The 14448-nt window shown below is 62.0% G+C and overlaps 1 protein-coding gene across 1 annotated transcript in view; it reads left to right on the forward strand.

Annotated features, from left to right (window-relative positions):
* The first annotated feature begins 11707 nt into the window (after positions 1-11707).
* Positions 11708-14448, forward strand: part of LOC119566738 (B-cell differentiation antigen CD72-like) — a 38045-nt gene continuing 35304 nt past the window's right edge. Inside the window, exons 1-2 of the mRNA XM_037903189.2 lie at positions 11708-12840; positions 12922-13020. Of these exons, the coding sequence (XP_037759117.1) occupies positions 12756-12840; positions 12922-13020 (184 nt within the window). The 5' untranslated portion in view covers positions 11708-12755. The remainder of the gene's footprint in view (positions 12841-12921; positions 13021-14448) is intronic.

Here is a 14448-nt window from a genome sequence, read left to right on the forward strand (position 1 = left end):
TCCCGTCTCACCTTCTCTTCGGAGCCCGTGTGTCAGGGGAGGGGGACCCCTGCATCCATTCCCTTGAGCGCACCCATACACAGCCCTCACCGGCACCCAGAAAAGCCGTGCCCCAGCGGCTCACAGCCCAGGCAGAGCCCAGTCGCTCAAGGCCTAGGGTAGCCCCACGGCAGCGCGGAGCATCATTCCCCCACCCACCTCTCCGCAGAGGGTGAGCGACAGAGGCACCCGGGCCGGGGGCTCCTCCCAGGACAGCACAGAGCTGTGCCGTGGCTGAGCCCCCTTCCCATAACAGGGGAGCCCCAGCTCTTTTCTGGGGTCAGTCCCCGGCTGGCTGGGGCTGATGGGCTCACTGGACTCGCCCCACGCTGCCAGGATGGGCAGCAGCCTGCAGCCGGAGAGGCTCCTGGGTCGCCGACGCGGGGCCGAATCCTGAAGGCCCCGCCTCACTCGTGCAAGGGACGGTCCTTTGCCCGTGCGCCAGCAGCGGCTGGGGGCGCTGGGCTTGTGCTGGGGAGGGCGAGGCGCTGGCGGAGGGCAGGGGGTGTCCGGCTGGTTTGCAGTCCCACCCAGAGGCAGCCGCAAGCGGCACCAACCGAGGCAGAGCAGAGCCAGGCTGCACTGAGCAGCGCTGTGGCAGCCCCGTCTCCCCCCACCGGAGCCAGGCCCTGTGCTGGCGGCAGAGCCAGGGCGGAGAACTGTACCCTGCAGTGCCGGGGGAGCCAGGGAGGCAGCCCTGGCGAATCCGGGAAGAGCAGCCGGAAGCCACGTGGCTGGGGATTGATGCTGCCCTGGCCAGGAGAAAGGCCGACGCGAAGTGGGAGCAAGGGAGAAAACTGAGGGTGGCTCTCTCGTGTCCCTGGGAGAAACGTCCCCCTGCAACGCAGACGCAGGCTAGAACCCCAGGCAGACAGGGACAATTGAGGGGTTTGCCCGGACAGGGTGCACGCACTGTGACGCCTCTCAGGGCACCCAGGGCTGAGAGTGGCCTTGTTATCCCTGCCGGTGCCAGCCCCCTGCTGCCCCCAGCCTGGCAGCCCTCCAGTCCTCTCCGCCAGGCTGTACCAGCCCTGCCTTTGCCTTGCAGGCTGCCAGCCGATCCCCCCAGCCCCCAAGGCCCCGCAAAGTGTCCCCTCCGCTCTGTGATCCAGCCCCAGTCACTGCATCCCCCGAGAGATCCAAGATCCCCGGTTCCCAAAGGAGCAGTGTACCCCAGCTTTCCCTTCGCTCCCTCCCCGGTACCACACACAGCGCTTGAGTAACACAAGCGAGTCAAGCAGAAACCAGCGTGAGAGACGGGAGCAAACGGTTCCGTACACGTCAGAAGACGTGTTCTCATGAACCGAACTACCAAGTTCTCCTCCTGTCTAACGAAGTTTCTCACCCAAAGGTCACCTGGGTGGCCTGCCTCTGAATCCACCCTGGTCTTTACAACCAAGCCTGGCTGAAGTCCCTTTGCATGAAGAAAACCTGCCGTCAGATCACTGCCTAGGTGAAGGGTGCTGGGCTGTCTGCCCCCCAAATGCACCAGACCAGACCTGTGATGTTGACTTAGGGTCCCCACCCCCACCCCACTATTTACCTCTTCCTGGCAGCGTCCTTCTGCAGGCTCTGCCCGCTCGTCAGTGGCATCAGACTTCGAATGCTAATAGACACCTATTGTAGGACGTGCAGTGCACATTGGTCCACCCTGGAGGTGTCTCCCGCCCAGTCTGGACTGGAGAACCTTGTCTCAAGACATGCGGTCTGTCACGGAGTGTGGGGGAGTCCAGGGCCTGCACCCCTCTTCCTGGGATTCACTGAGACTCTCAGCCAGCCAGTAAAACAGAAGGTTTATTGGACAACAGGAACACAGTCCAAAACAGAGCTTGTGGGGACACCCAGGACCCTCAGTCAAGTCCTTCTGGGGGAGCAGGGAGCTTAGAGCCCAGCCCTGGGGTTCCCTGTGTTCCTCCACCCAGCCCCAAACTGAAACTAAACTCACCCAGCAGGTTCCCTGCTGCAGCCTCCGTCCACGTTCCTGGGCAGAGGTGTTACCTCCCCCTCCCCCTCCTGGCTCAGGTGACAGGCTCTCAGGTCTCCCGTCCCCAGGGCACATTCCCAGGTCAACACTCCCCCCTCCCTGCTGCGTCACATCCTCACAGGGTCCCAGTCCCACAGGATCGGTGCTACGCCCCCAGCTTTGGACCAGCCTCTAGGAGGAGCCCGTCAGTGGGACAGGCCCCCTACGGGCCTCACTCTTCCTCCAGAGTAAGCCACGTGGTCTCACTGCCTCCGAGACTGAGTCTCTGGGGCTCCAGCCCCCCTGCTTCGTGCTGTGAGCTCTACACAGCGAGTCCAACTGAGACAGAGCCCTGGGAGAGACACGTCCACTCTTTAGTGACTGACGCAGCCAGCCAGTGTCTGCAGTGAGAGTGTGACAAATTGGGAATCGTTTGTAATATTTGTGTGAAGCCTGTGTGTGCCTCAGTTTCCCCTACCTGCTGCATTGTTACCTGGTGGGTGGAAGGGGACTGTTTCCTCTCAGGCCAGGTGAACAGATATAGGTGTCTGGGCCTTAATCCCCACATCAGTGGAGCATCTGAGACGACAGGGGCAAATCCAATCGCCAGACGTGACGCAGCAGGGAGTGGGGCAGATTTGCCCCGGGAGGGTTGCCGGGGAGTTCACTGGGACTGTCTGCATTGGGGATGGGAGACTTCCCCTGAAGGAAGATACCTGAGGCTCTAACCTGAGCCAGGAGGGGGGCTGGGAGAGCTGACACCTTGGCCTGGGAAACTGGACAAAGGCTAGAGGAGGAGCTGGGGGGAGGGGGAGAGAGCCTGCGGGAGGGTTTTTTTTTTTCAGTTTGGTGCTGGGTGGAGGAACGCAGGGAACCCCAGGGCTGGGGTCTAAGCTCCCTGCTCCCCCAGAAGGACTTGACTGAGAGGTCTTGGTAGTACCCACAAGCTCTGTTTGGGACTGTGTTCCTGTTGTCCAATAAACCTTCTGTTTTACTGGCTGGCTGAGAGTCACGGTGAATCCCAGGAAGAGGGGTGCAGGGCCTGGACTCCCCCACACTCTGTGACACCAAGACATTGGCACCTAGCACCCAAGAACCTAGCGGATACCGACTGCCCCGTCTCTCCTTAGGGAAACTGAACAATCCCCAGCTCGAGATCAAAGGACTGGGTGTGATGAAGCGGGACTGTTGTTAATGGTTCCTCTGAATAGTGTGGGGGTGCCTCAGTTTCCCCTAGGCAGTTCTTAAGTATCTGGGTGGTGGGGTAAGGGTGTATGATCATTGCAGAGCCCTAGAAGGCAGGTGTGTGCAGGGGTCTGGACACAGAGAATGGCCGACACCCTGTTTCCTGGCAACTGATGGCCTGAGCCCTTCCCCCCTGCAAGGTGAGAGCTAAAGGGTTGGAGAACAAAGGAATCAGGTGACCTCCTGGCCCGGGAAAGGGACAAAGCCCAGAGGAGGAGGGGCTGGAGGGAGTTTCAGTTTGGGGCTGGCTGGGGACATGGAGTGAAGTGCAGACAGGGTTGTCTGGCTCACTGCCCCCCAAAATGGACCCGGCTGAGGGGGTCCTGTTCTCTGCACCTGCAAGCTCTGTGTTAGACCATGTTCCTGTCGTCTAATAAACCTCTGTTTTACTGGCTGGCTGAGAGTCCCGTCTGACTGCGGAGTTGGGGGGCAGGACCCTCTGGCTTCCCCAGGACCCCGCCTGGGCGGACTCGCTGTGGGAAGCGCAGGGAGGGGCAGAGGATGCTGAATGCTCCGAGGTCAGACCCAGGAAGGTGGACCCGGGTGAGCTGTTTGTCCTGCAGACAGGCTGCTCCCCGAGAGGCGACTTCCCCAGAGTCCTGCCTGGCTTCGTGGGGAGCAGTTCCAGAGCATCGCCCGGGGACGCCGTGACAAGAACATTCCCACGTAGTCACACATGCTACCTTTGAGTGACCTGCTTTTAACGCCAGACCTAGAAAACATACGTTTCATTACACACACACACACACACAAAACGCCTTACGTTTTCCATACATACATCTCACAATGATTGTGTGACACAGCCTTTCATTAGAGACCTTTCAGGACCCCTTCTGGAGAGCCAGGGGATCCCTGTACCCATGTACCCTGCGCCTCCTTGGTCCCACTCACTGCCCTGCCACTGGGGGCAGCTAACAGGCCCATTTGTGGCTAACCCCGGGCCCGCTGCTGGGCAGCTCTGGGACAGCCCGCCAGAGGCAGGGCCTGGCCGGAGGAAAGCCCTCTGCCAGGCAGCAGAGCGACGTGCATTGCAAACAGGCTGCCGGGGGAGCCCCCGACCGGCACCGACAGGGCAGGTGTGACGATGTGACGCAGCAGGGAGGGGGGAGTGTTGACCTGGGAATGTGCCCTGGGGACGGGAGACCTGAGAGCCTGTTATCTGAGCCAGGAGGGGGAGGGGGAGGTAACACCTCTGCCCAGGAATGTGGACGGAGGCTGCAGCAGGGAACCTGCTCGGTGGGTTTAGTTTTCAGGTTGGGGCTGGGTGGAGGAACACAGGGAACCCCAGGGCTGGGGTCTAAGCTCCCTGCTCCCCCAGAAGGACTTGACTGAGGGGTCCTGGGTGTACCCACAAGCTCTGTTTTGGACTGTGTTCCTGTTGTCCAATAAACCTTCTGTTTTACTGGCTGGCTGAGAGTCTCAGTGAATCCCAGGAAGAGGGGTGCAGGGCCTGGACTCCCCCACACTCCGTGACAACTGGTGGCAGCGGTGGGATCTACTGCACCCCGTGAACGGCGCTTCCTGCAGTAAGTGACTGGGGAACAGTAAAACGAAGGGGGATTGACGGGGACCAGGTGTGCTGAAGATTCAGAGAGAGACGGTTTCAGGGGGCGGTTAACCCCTGGGAGTGTGTGACCAGAGAGAAGGACTTTTGCAGTAACAGGTTCCCCGGGAGATTGCAGCGAGCGGTCCCAGGGGCGGAGGAGTCTGCAGCTCGACCCTGGCAAAGAGGTGGTGACCTCAAGAAGGACTGGCACACGAGGGGTTTTTCCTGGAAACCGTGGAAAGCTGCCCGGCCTGCGAGTGGCCAGCCGGGAGATGTACGCTAAACGCCTTAAGAGCGACCTGGTGGAGCTGTGCAGGCAGAGGGGGCTGCGCATCGGGAGGTCCACCAAGGAACAGCTGATTGCCCAGTTGGAGGAGAGGGATCGCTTGGATGACCCGATCCCTGTCCCGGAGGGAAGCCGCCCGGCGGACGCAGCGTGGGCCCTGGGGCCTGACCAGGCTGGGAGGGGTCAGACTGCTGCCCAGGACACCCCGAGACCCTTCCTACCTATGCCTGGGGGAGGGGTTGTGGGAAGCCCAGCGAATACCGAGGGCCCCCTGACCCCGGCAGCCAGCAGGGGATCCTCCCAGCGGAGCTCCCCATCCCTGGAGCGGATGCGGCTGGAATGGGAGAGGGAGAGGAAAATGAGGGAGCTGGAGGATCATGAAAAACAACGTCAACATGAGGAGAAACAACGTCAACATGAGCAGGAGGAGAAGGAGAGGGAGCGTCAGGAGAAGGAGAAACAAAGACAGCATGAACTGGAGCTGGCCAGGCTGAGGAGCAGTGGGGCCCCGGCTGCGGTGAGTGCTGGGGGACCCCAGACTGCAAGGAGCTTTGATAAGTGCTTCCTGGCCCAGCGGAAGGAGGGGGAGGACATGGATAGCTTCCTGGCGGCCTTTGAGAATGCCTGCGAGATGCACAGGGTTGACCCTGCAGACAGGCTCCAGTTCCTCACCCCCTTACTGGACCCCAAAGCCATGGAGGTGTACAGCCGGATGACAGGGGCAGAGGCAGGGGACTATGAACTGTTCAAACAGGCCCTGCTCCGTGAGTTTGGGCTGACCCCCGAGATGTACCGGAGAAGGTTCCGGGGTCAGCGTAAAACGCCTGAGGTCACCTACCTACAACTGGTCAACAGGATGCAGGGATATGCCCGCAAGTGGACAGCGGGGGCCCAAACTAAAGAGGACCTGCTGGACCTGTTCGTCCTGGAGCAACTGTATGAACAGTGCCCTTCCGACCTGAGGCTGTGGCTGGTGGACAAAAAGCTCGCGAACCCCCAGCACGCAGGGCAGCTGGCCGACGAGTTTGTGAACAGTCGGTCAGGGGGTAGCCGGGAGGAGTCCCAAAAGAACAGGCCCCCCCCCGATGCAGAGAGAGAGTCACCATGGGGCCTCCCAGCGGGGAAATAGGGAGAACCCCCTCCCAAGGGGAACGCCTGGCGTCGGGCCCCTCCGACCCGCTCGAGGGGACCAACGTGACCTGAGCTGCTATCACTGTGGCCAGAGAGACCACGTACGGGCCCAGTGCCCCGGGCTCAGGGACAAACTGAGCAGACCCAACCTACCCAGGGTTAACTGGGTAGGGACTCAGCTGGACGAGGGGCAGGCGACCCAGGAAAGGGGGGCTGCCAGCTTACCACCTGCTCAGGAGGGAAGAGTACCCCCGGCCAGCCCCGCCAGAGGGCTGGAGGCTCCGGACTCAGGGTGCTCAGTTTACAGGGTGGGCGCGGGGCTGTCCCTCCGGAGAGAGTGCCTTGTTCCCCTGGAGGTGGATGGGAGGAAGGTCAATGGATACTGGGATACGGGGGCGGAGGTGACGCTGGCCCGGCCCGAGGTGGTGGCCCCAGATCGGGTGGTGCCCAACACCTACCTGACCCTGACGGGGGTGGGCGGGACCCCATTTAAGGTGCCCGTGGCAAGGGTACACCTGAAATGGGGGGCCAAGGAGGGCCCCAAGGATGTGGGGGTACACCACCATTTGCCCACTGAAGTTTTGATGGGGGGAGACCTAGAGGACTGGCCAAGCGACCCCCAGACCGCCCTGGTTGTGACCCGTAGCCAGAGCCGGCGAGGGGCACTGTGACCTGACCCTGGGGAGGGTACCACACTGGAGGCGCAGGACCCTACCCTGGTGGGGAGGGAGCGCCGAGGGGCACGGCTCAGAGAGGCGGAGGCCTCAGACCTGGCCACTGAGGGGGAACCGGGCCCCATCCCTTCCCCAGCCGCTGAGTTCCAGGCCGAGTTGAGGAAAGATCCCTCCTTGCAGAAGCTCAGGGACCTGGCCGACCTCAGGGTGGTACAGACCATGAGGAGAGGCTGCCAGGAGAGGTTCCTGTGGGAGAAGGGGTTCCTGTACCGAGAATGGGCTCCCCCAGGGGAAGGGGAGTCCTGTGGGATCAGGAGGCAGCTGGTGGTCCCCCAGAAGTACCGCCGCAAGCTCCTGTCCCTGGCCCATGACATCCCCCTCGCAGGGCACCAGGGAATCCGGCGCACCCGGCAGAGGTCGCTACAGAACTTTTACTGGCCCGGGGTCTTTACCACGGTCCGGCAGTATTGCCGATCCTGTGACCCCTGTCAGAGGGTGGGGAAGGCCCGGGACAAGGGGAAAGCGGCCTTGAGACCTTTGCCCATCATAGAGGAGCCTTTCCAGAAGGTGGCCATGGACATCGTGGGGCCTCTCAGCAAGACGACCCAGTCGGGGAAGAAATACATTCTGGTGGTGGTAGATTTTGCCACCCGCTACCCCGAGGCAGTGCCCTTAGCTTCCATTGAAGCAGACACCGTGGCAGATGCGCTCCTGACCATTTTCAGCCGAGTGGCGTTCCCCAGGGAAGTCTTGACAGACCAAGGCTCCAACTTCATGTCGGCCCTGCTCCGGTGCTTGTGGGAGAAATGTGGGGTCCGGCACGACTGGGCCTCAGCGTATCACCCCCAGTCCAATGGGCTGGTGGAGAGGTTTAACGGGACGCTAAAGACGATGCTGAAAACCTTTATGAACCAGCACCCGCAGGATTGGGACAAGTACTTACCTCACCTGCTGTTCGCATACAGGGAGGTGCCCCCGGAGTCTACCAGATTTTCGCCTTTCGAACTGTTATATGGAAGGAGGGTAAGGGGCCCCCTGGACCTGATGAGAGACGAGTGGGAGGGGAAGGCCACTCCCGATGGAGAGTCAGTGGTGGAGTATGTCCTGACCGTCCGAGAGAGACTGGCTGAACTCATGGGCCTGGCCAGGGAGAATCTGGCCAGAGCCCAGAGGAAGCAGAAGGTCTGGTATGACCGCACGGCGCGGGCCCGTGCCTACGCCACCGGGGATCAGGTGATGGTTCTCATCCCTGTGAGAAAGAACAAACTACAGGCCGCCTGGGAGGGCCCGTTCAAGGTCGTCAAGCAGCTCAATGAGGTAAACTATGTGGTGGAGCTGTCGAACCGGGCGCACCACCGCCGGGTGTACCATGTGAATATGATGAAGCCATATTATGCCAGGGGGAATGTGGTGTTAGCTGTGTGTGGTCAGTGGGAGGAGCAGGGAGATGACCCTTTAGTAGATCTGTTCCCTGGGACCAGAGCTGGTTCCCCCCTGGAAACAATTCCCCTCTCGGATCAGCTCACCCCTGCCCAGCAAGCTGAGGTCAGGGGGGTGCTGCATCCGTACCGACAGCTGTTTTCCAACCAGACTGGATGCACTAATCTGACTGTCCACCGGGTGCAGACAGGGTCGCACCCGCCGATAAGATGCTCCCCCTTCCGAGTCACAGGGAAAACTGCTCAGGACCTGGAAAGAGAGGTCCGGGACATGCTGGCTTTGGGGGTGATCCAGCCATCGGCCAGCCCTTGGGCCTCGCCGGTGGTGCTGGTCCCCAAAAAGGATGGGTCAGTCCGGTTCTGTGTGGACTATCGGAAGCTCAATGCCATCACTGTATCGGATGCCTACCCCATGCCCAGGCCGGACGAGCTCCTAGAGAAGCTGGGAGGAGCTCGGTACCTTACCACCATGGACCTTACAAAGGGCTACTGGCAAGTGCCGCTGGATGCAGATGCCCGGCTGAAATCGGCCTTTATCACCCCTCTGGGGCTCTAGGAGTTCCTGACCCTGCCTTTCGGCCTCAAGGGAGCGCCGGCCACCTTCCAGCGCCTGGTGGACCAGCTCCTGAGGGGGATGGAGAGTTTTGCCGTGGCGTATATTGACGACATCTGTGTCTTTAGCCAGACCTGGGAGGACCACGTGTCCCAGGTTAGACAAGTGCTGGACCGACTCCAGGGGGCTGGGCTGACTGTCAAAGCGGAGAAGTGCAAGGTGGGGATGGCTGAAGTATCTTACCTGGGCCATCGGGTGGGGAGCGGCCGCCTAAACCCGGAACCGGCCAAGGTGGAGGTGATCAGAGACTGGCCCGCTCCCCACACCAAAAAGCAGGTCCAAGCCTTTATTGGGATGGCAGGATACTACCGAAGATTTGTGCCCCACTTTAGCGCCATAGCCACCCCCATCACTGAGCTATGCAAGAAGGGGAAGCCAGACAGGGTGGTCTGGACCGAGCAGTGCCAGGAGGCTTTCCGGGCGCTGAAGGAGGCTCTGGTCAGTGGCCCAGTTCTGGCAAACCCAGACTTTGACAAGCCCTTTGTGGTGTTCACCGACACCTCCGACACGGGACTGGGGGCGGTGTTAATGCAGGAGGATGAAAAGGGGGAGAGACACCCCATCGTGTACCTGAGCAAGAAGTTGCTACCCCGGGAGCAACACTACGCGGCCATCGAGAAGGAGTGCCTGGCCATGGTGTGGGCCCTCAAGAAACTAAAGCCCTATCTCTTCGGGCGACACTTCACCGTGTACACCGACCACTCTCCCCTGACCTGGCTGCACCAGATGAAAGGAGCCAACGCCAAGCTCCTGAGGTGGAGCCTGCTCCTGCAGGATTACGACATGGACATGGTCCATGTGAAGGGAAGTGCCAACCTGATAGCGGATGCGCTGTCCCGGAGAGGGGGCCCCGAACTTCCCCAGGTCACTGGTCACAGTGACCCCGCTCAGTTCAGTCTTGAAGGGGGGAGAGATGTGAGGATGTGACGCAGCAGGGAGGGGGAGTGTTGACCTGGGAATGTGCCCTGGGGACGGGAGACCTGAGAGCCTGTCACCTGAGCCAGGAGGGGGAGGGGGAGGTAACACCTCTGCCCAGGAATGTGGACGGAGGCTGCAGCAGGGAACCTGCTCGGTGGGTTTAGTTTCAGTTTGGGGCTGGGTGGAGGAACACAGGGAACCCCAGGGCTGGGGTCTAAGCTCCCTGCTCCCCCAGAAGGACTTGACTGAGGGGTCCTGGGTGTACCCACAAGCTCTGTTTTGGACTGTGTTCCTGTTGTCCAATAAACCTTCTGTTTTACTGGCTGGCTGAGAGTCTCAGTGAATCCCAGGAAGAGGGGTGCAGGCCCTGGACTCCCCCACACTCCGTGACACTGTCCCCGCGCACCCCTTGGGGCTGGGCACGGAGAGCAGGGGGGCCAGGCAGGTCGCCCCACCCGTAGCTTCAGCCAGGCTGCCATCAGTCCAAGAGCAGCCCCCTTCGGAGGCGCCGGTTTCATGAACAGACAATTCCCAGGAACACGAGAAAGACCTTTCCCCGGACGCCTCCGGCTGAGTCCGGCAGTGCCACGCCCCGGCCGCACCCCCAAGGCACCCCTCACCCCCCCGTTATCCCGTCCCTGGAGCCGGGGCCTTCCTGCCAGCTGCAGCCCTTCTCCCAGCACACGGCTCCTCACAGCCTGGGCCTCCCGCAGCTCTCGGGAAGGTCCCGCCCCACCTCCCTTCCCGGAGCATCTCTCTCCACGAGCCCCTCGTCCAGCTGAGCTCCGGTCGCCTCGTACGGGGCCCAGGGGCTCGTTAGCCAGGCAGCCGCCAGCCAGCAGCCGGTTGATTGTTCACAGCTGGGCTGAGACGGGCTGGTTCTCCGGAAAGAAGCCCGTCGCAGGTAGACAGGGGCCGACTGCCCCGTGCTATTCCCCCGAAGTCAAACATCTCACTGCCTGCTCCAAGCCTGCCTGCTCCCTGTGCCTGGCACCAAACCCCCACCGGGCCCTGCCGGCCGCTCCTCCTCCACGGGCCCCGGAGCCCTTGTCTGCCCTGGGAGGCCCTGCCAGACCAGACACCCCGACACGCGGGAGACGCCGCTGGGCTGACCAGAGGGTGCAACTGCCGGCGTAGCTTAGACCAGTGCCCTGGAGGGAACACGCTGCTCCGGCTTCGGCCCCTGGAGCCGGGATAACCGCATCCACGTGGGGCTTTGCCAGCATGGCACGGCGTTCGGGGTGACGTCGTCACGCTCTGAACCGACAGAGACAGGCTGGCAGATGGGTCAGCGTCGGCCCCAGCCCTGCATGGCAGCGACTCACAAAGTCTCCAGCTTCAACCACAGGCCAAGCCACAGGCTCCTCTTCCCAGCACCCTGCCCTCTGCATGGAGCCAGTGCCGAGCGTAGCTCCCAGGGCAGGGACAGCGTCTCCGTCCCTGTCTGAGCAGCGCCTTGCACGTGGCCAGGGGTGGTAAATCAATGCTGCAGCTCTTGCCAGCAGACAAGCTGCTCTGCTCTCCCCAGAGTCACCCAGCCACAAAGGCCCCTCCCCGGTAACCCCGGTGGGGTATGGACCAACTCTGCCTCTGGCAGGCTGGGCATCTCCGTACAGAGCGTGGGGTGAATCGCTCCAGCCCCTCCAGCCTGCTCCTGTAAGTTCATTAGCTCCAGAGGGGGGTTGGGACTTTCTCTGCTTGGAGAAAGTAAAAGAGAAGTTGGCTGCTGGCAAGAGCCCGTCTGCCTTTGGCCGGCCCCACCTACTCCCAGCTCTATGCAAACTTCTGCTTCCTGCTGTCTGTGAGATCCCTTTTCTTCTGCCACAGAGCGAGTGAGCTAGCTCCCCTGCGAGCGCCGTGGGCACAGCCGGTTCCCGCACAGCCGGCGCCGCGGACACAGCCGGTTCCTCCACAGCCAGCGCCGCGGACACAGCCGGTCCCTCCACAGCCGGCACCGCGGGCACAGCCGGTCCCTCCACAGCCGGCGCCGCGGACACAGCCGGTCCCTCCACAGCCGGCACCGCGGGCACAGCCGGTCCCTCCACAGCCAGCGCTGCAGGCACAGCCGGTTCCTCCACAGCCAGCGCCGCGGACACAGCCGGTCCCTCCACAGCCAGCGCCGCAGACACAGCCAGTCCCCCCACAGCCGGCACCGCGGACACAGCCGGTCCCCCCACAGCCGGCGCCGCGGACACAGCCGGTTCCCCCACAGCCGGCGCCGCGGACACAGCCGGTTCCCCACAGCCGGTGCCGCGGGCACAGCCGGTCCCTCCACAGCCAGCGCCGCAGGCACAGCCGGTCCCCCCACAGCCGGCACCGCGGGCACAGCCGGTCCCCCCACAGCCGGCACCGCGGACACAGCCGGTTCCCCCACAGCCAGCGCCACAGGCACAGCCGGTCCCCCCACAGCCAGCGCCGCAGGCACAGCCGGTCCCCCCACAGCTGGCACCGCGGGCACAGCCGGTCCCCCCACAGCCAGCGCTGCGGACACAGCCGGTTCCCCACAGCCGGAGCTGTGGACACAGCCGGTCCCAACACAGCCGGCGCTGCAGACACAGCCGGTTCCCGCACAGCCAGCGCCGCGGACACAGCCGGTTCCTCCACAGCCGGCACCGCGGACACAGCTGGTTCCCGCACAGCCAGCGCCGCGGACACAGCCGGTTCCCACACAGCCAGCGCCGCGGACACAGCCGGTCCCTCCACAGCCAGCGCCGCGGACACAGCCGGTTCCCGCACAGCCAGCACCGCGCACATAGCCGGTTCCTCCACAGCCGGTGCCGCGGACACAGCCGGTCCCCGCACAGCCGGCGCCGCGGACACAGCCGGTCCCTCTCCAGCCAGCACAGCGCAGGCACTGCCAGCCCCTCCCCAGCGAGCCCCGGAGCTGCAGCCGGCTCCCAGATGGCCCAGAGCGTCGTTTATGCCGACCTGAAGTTCGTGAAGGCCCCTGTGGGGAGCAGCGTGTGCTCCAGGTCGCGGGAGGCAGGTAAGAGCTGACCTGCCCCTGCGTGGTGCCGCCCCCTGCCCGGAGCCAGGCTGCAGACTAACCAGCGCCCTCTCCCTGCAGCGCCCGCAGACGAGGAGGAGGCAGAGCTCACCTACGAGAACATCCAGCTGGCCCAGCCTGGGGAGGTGAGGCGGGGGCAAGGGGCGGAGCAGAGCAAAGGTGAGTGTGTGGCTGTTCGCCCTGCCCCTAGCCCAGGGGTCCCGGGGGGAGCAAGCCGGGCAGGTGTCACGGAGTCCCTGGGTGATGCTTGGGAACTGCTCCCCATGAAGCCAGTCAGGACTCGGGGGAAGTCTCCTCTTGGGGAGCAGCCTGTCTGCAGGACACACAGCTCACCCGGTTTCCACCTTCCTGGGTCTGACCTCGGAGCATTCAGCATCCTCTGCCCCTCCGTGCGCTTCCCACAGCGAGTCCACACAGGCGGGGTCCTGGGGAAGCCAGAGGGTCCTGCCCCCCAACTCCGCCGTCAGACGTGACTCTCAGCCAGCCAGTAAAACAGAAGGTTTATTAGACGACAGGAACATGGTCTAACACAGAGCTAGTAGGTGCAGAGAACAGGACCCATAGAATCATAGAATATCAGGGTTGGAAGGGACCTCAGGAGGTCATCTAGTCCAACCCCCTGCTCAAAGCAGGACCATTCCCCAATTAAATCATCCCAGCCAGGGCTTTGTCAAGCCTGACCTTAAAAACTTCTAAGGAAAGAGATTCCACCACCTCCCTAGGTAACGCATTCGAGTGTTTCACCACCCTCCTAGTGAAAATTTTTTTCCTAATATCCAACCTAAACCTCCCCCACTGCAACTTGAGACCATTACTCCTTGTCCTGTCCTCTTCTACCACTGAGAATAGTCTAGAACCATCCTCTCTGGAACCACCTCCCAGGTAGTTGAAAGCAGCTATCAAATCCCAACTCATTCTTCTCTTCTGCAGACTAAACATCCCCAGTTCCCTCAGCCTCTCCTCATAAGTCATGTGTTCCAGACCCCTAATCATTTTTGTTGCCCTCCGCTGGATGCTTTCCAATTTATCCACATCCTTCTTGTAGTGTGGGGCCCAAAACTGGACACAGTACTCCAGATGAGGCCTCACCAATGTCGAATAGAGGGGAACGATCACATCCCTCGATCTGCTGGCAATGCCCCTACTTATACATCCCAAAATGCCATTGGCCTTCTTGGCAACAAGGGCACACTGTTGACTCCTATCCAGCTTCTCGTCCACTGTAACCCCTAGGTCCTTTTCCGCAGAACTGCTGCCGAGCCACTGGGTCCCTAGTCTGTAGCGGTGTATGGGGTTCTTCCATCCTAAGTGCAGGACTCTGCACTTGTCCTTGTTGAACCTCATCAGATTTCTTTTGGCCCAATCCTCCAATTTGTCTAGGTCCCTCTGTATCCTATCCCTGTCCTCCAGCGTATCTACCTCTCCTCCCCGTTTAGTGTCATCTGCAAACTTGCTGAGGGTGCAATCCACGCCATCCTCCAGATCATTTATGAAGATATCGAACAAAACCAGCCCCAGGACCGACCCCTGGGGCACTCCACTTGATACCGGCTGCCAACTAGACATGGAGCCATTGATCACTACCCG

The sequence above is a fragment of the Chelonia mydas genome, chromosome 5, assembly GCF_015237465.2.
Source record: "Chelonia mydas isolate rCheMyd1 chromosome 5, rCheMyd1.pri.v2, whole genome shotgun sequence".
In the NCBI taxonomy this organism is placed as follows: domain Eukaryota; kingdom Metazoa; phylum Chordata; order Testudines; family Cheloniidae; genus Chelonia; species Chelonia mydas.